The sequence below is a fragment of the Labrus bergylta genome, chromosome 23, assembly GCF_963930695.1.
Source record: "Labrus bergylta chromosome 23, fLabBer1.1, whole genome shotgun sequence".
NCBI lineage: Eukaryota > Metazoa > Chordata > Actinopteri > Labriformes > Labridae > Labrus > Labrus bergylta.
The window spans coordinates 1,158,439-1,160,938 of record NC_089217.1 but is presented as its reverse complement, the minus strand read 5'-3'; the positions used below and the strand labels follow the sequence as shown (position 1 = coordinate 1,160,938).

The 2,500-nt window shown below is 52.6% G+C and overlaps 1 protein-coding gene across 2 annotated transcripts in view; it reads right to left on the bottom strand.

Moving 5' to 3' along the window:
• lrp6 (low density lipoprotein receptor-related protein 6) overlaps positions 1 to 2,500 on the bottom strand; it is a 34,491-nt gene that overhangs the window by 20,074 nt on the left and 11,917 nt on the right. For both annotated transcript variants that reach the window (XM_065951127.1, XM_065951129.1), the window contains exons 6-7: positions 2,099 to 2,495; positions 1,804 to 1,975 (exon numbers count right to left, since the gene is read on the bottom strand). In XM_065951127.1, the coding sequence (XP_065807199.1) occupies positions 1,804 to 1,975; positions 2,099 to 2,495 (569 nt within the window). The remainder of the gene's footprint in view (positions 1 to 1,803; positions 1,976 to 2,098; positions 2,496 to 2,500) is intronic.

The window sequence follows — 2,500 nt, the reverse complement described above, 5'->3', positions numbered from 1 at the left end:
ATAGAGTCAGAAACCAGAGAGAGAGAGAGAGGACAGTGGATAGAGTCTGAAACCAGAGAGAGAGGACAGTGGATAGAGTCAGAAACCAGAGAGAGAGAGAGAGGACAGTGGATAGAGTCTGAAACCAGAGAGAGAGGACAGTGGATAGAGTCAGAAACCAGGGAGAGAGAGAGGACAGTGGATAGAGTCTGAAACCAGAGAGAGAGAGAGGACAGTGGATAGAGTCTGAAACCAGAGAGAGAGAGAGAGGACAGTGGATAGAGTCTGAAACCAGAGAGAGAGGACAGTGGATAGAGTCAGAAACCAGAGAGAGAGAGAGGACAGTGGATAGAGTCTGAAACCAGAGAGAGAGAGAGAGAGGACAGTGGATAGAGTCTGAAACCAGAGAGAGAGAGAGAGGACAGTGGATAGAGTCAGAAACCAGAGAGAGAGAGGACAGTGGATAGAGTCTGAAACCAGAGAGAGAGAGAGAGGACAGTGGATAGAGTCAGAAACCAGGGAGAGAGAGAGAGGACAGTGGATAGAGTCTGAAACCAGAGAGAGAGAGGACAGTGGATAGAGTCAGAAACCAGAGAGAGAGAGAGAGGACAGTGGATAGAGTCTGAAACCAGGGAGAGAGAGGACAGTGGATAGAGTCTGAAACCAGAGAGAGAGAGAGGACAGTGGATAGAGTCAGAAACCAGAGAGAGAGAGGACAGTGGATAGAGTCAGAAACCAGAGAGAGAGAGAGGACAGTGGATAGAGTCAGAAACCAGAGAGAGAGAGGACAGTGGATAGAGTCAGAAACCAGGGAGAGAGAGAGGGGACAGTGGATAGAGTCAGAAACCAGAGAGAGAGAGAGGACAGTGGACAGAGTCAGAAACCAGAGAGAGAGAGGACAGTGGACAGAGTCAGAAACCAGAGAGAGAGAGAGGGGACAGTGGATAGAGTCAGAAACCAGAGAGAGAGAGAGAGGACAGTGGATAGAGTCTGAAACCAGAGAGAGAGAGAGGGGACAGTGGATAGAGTCAGAAACCAGGGAGAGAGAGGACAGTGGATAGAGTCTGAAACCAGAGAGAGAGAGAGGGGACAGTGGATAGAGTCAGAAACCAGAGAGAGAGAGAGAGGACAGTGGATAGAGTCTGAAACCAGAGAGAGAGAGAGAGGACAGTGGATAGAGTCAGAAACCAGAGAGAGAGAGGACAGTGGATAGAGTCAGAAACCAGAGAGAGAGAGAGGACAGTGGATAGAGTCTGAAACCAGAGAGAGAGAGAGGGGACATGCGGAAAGGGGCCACGGGTGGAAGCAAACCCGGGCCTACCGCTCGAGACGAGAGTCTCAACACATGGGACTCGCGCCCCAACCACTGGGCCACCAGCGCGCCCCCAGACTGTGTGTGTCTTTGACGAGAACTTTAGTGTGATCCTTCTGTGGAAGCTTTGTGTTCCGATTAAAGCCTTATTGTTCATATCTTGAGTGTTAGTTTTGAATTGGCCTCTCTTTTGTTTTGTGTTGCACATTTTGATTTAGTTTGTTAATAAATCATTTTAAACTTTGCTTATATTCAGTTCCTATTTCTTTTCCCTGGGTTTTAATTTATTGTTACTCCCCTCATCCCCTAGCCATCTTGGGGAACGTAACACCGACGCTTTATTGTGAAGGCTAACAGGAAGTCTCGGTGTGTCCGGCCACGGTTGGAGGTCGTGTTGAGTCGTTAACCTTCACAGCGAGAAGCAGCTGAAGCAGCGGGAGACGAGATCAGAAACACACAGCTGATCCTCACACACACACACACACACACACACAGGATGTACACACACACACCTCGATCTTGTCGGTCTTGGCGTCCCCCCAGTAGATCTTCCTCTCGTCGTAGTCGAGGGCGAGGCCGTTGGGCCAGCCGAGCGACGTGTTCACCATCACCAGGCGCTCCATCCCGTCCAGATCGGCTCGCTCGATCTTCGGCACCTCGCCCCAGTCCGTCCAGTACATGTAGCTGAAAACACACACACACACTTTATCATCAGTACATGTTCCTGGGCTTTTAAAACGGGTACTGCAGTCTGGCCCCGCCCCCTCCTCTCCCGCAGGTCGCCATGTGGTGGTCGCTGAAACTCACCCGGCCACAGGATCCAGGACGATGGCTCGCGGCTCGTCCAGGTCTTCAGAGATCAGGATCTTGCGCATCGTGCCATTGAGCCGCGTCACCTCGATGCGATCCGTCCCTGTGTCCGTCCAGTACAGGTTCCTGGCGATCCAGTCCACCGCGATGCCGTCCGGATGGTTCACCTGAGACGTGACGACGAACTCCGCCTCGCTGCCATCAAGCAGCGACCGGCGGATGGCTTTGACGTCGTCATCCGTCCAGTAGATGTATCCCTCCACCGGGTCGTAGTCGATGGCGATGGCGTGCCGGATGTCGTCCACCTGCAGGATGATGTCCGTGAAGTCCGGCATGTCCAGAGAGATCCGCCGCAGGTCGGTGCGCCGCGCCAGCAGCAGCATCTGAGTCGCACCTGAC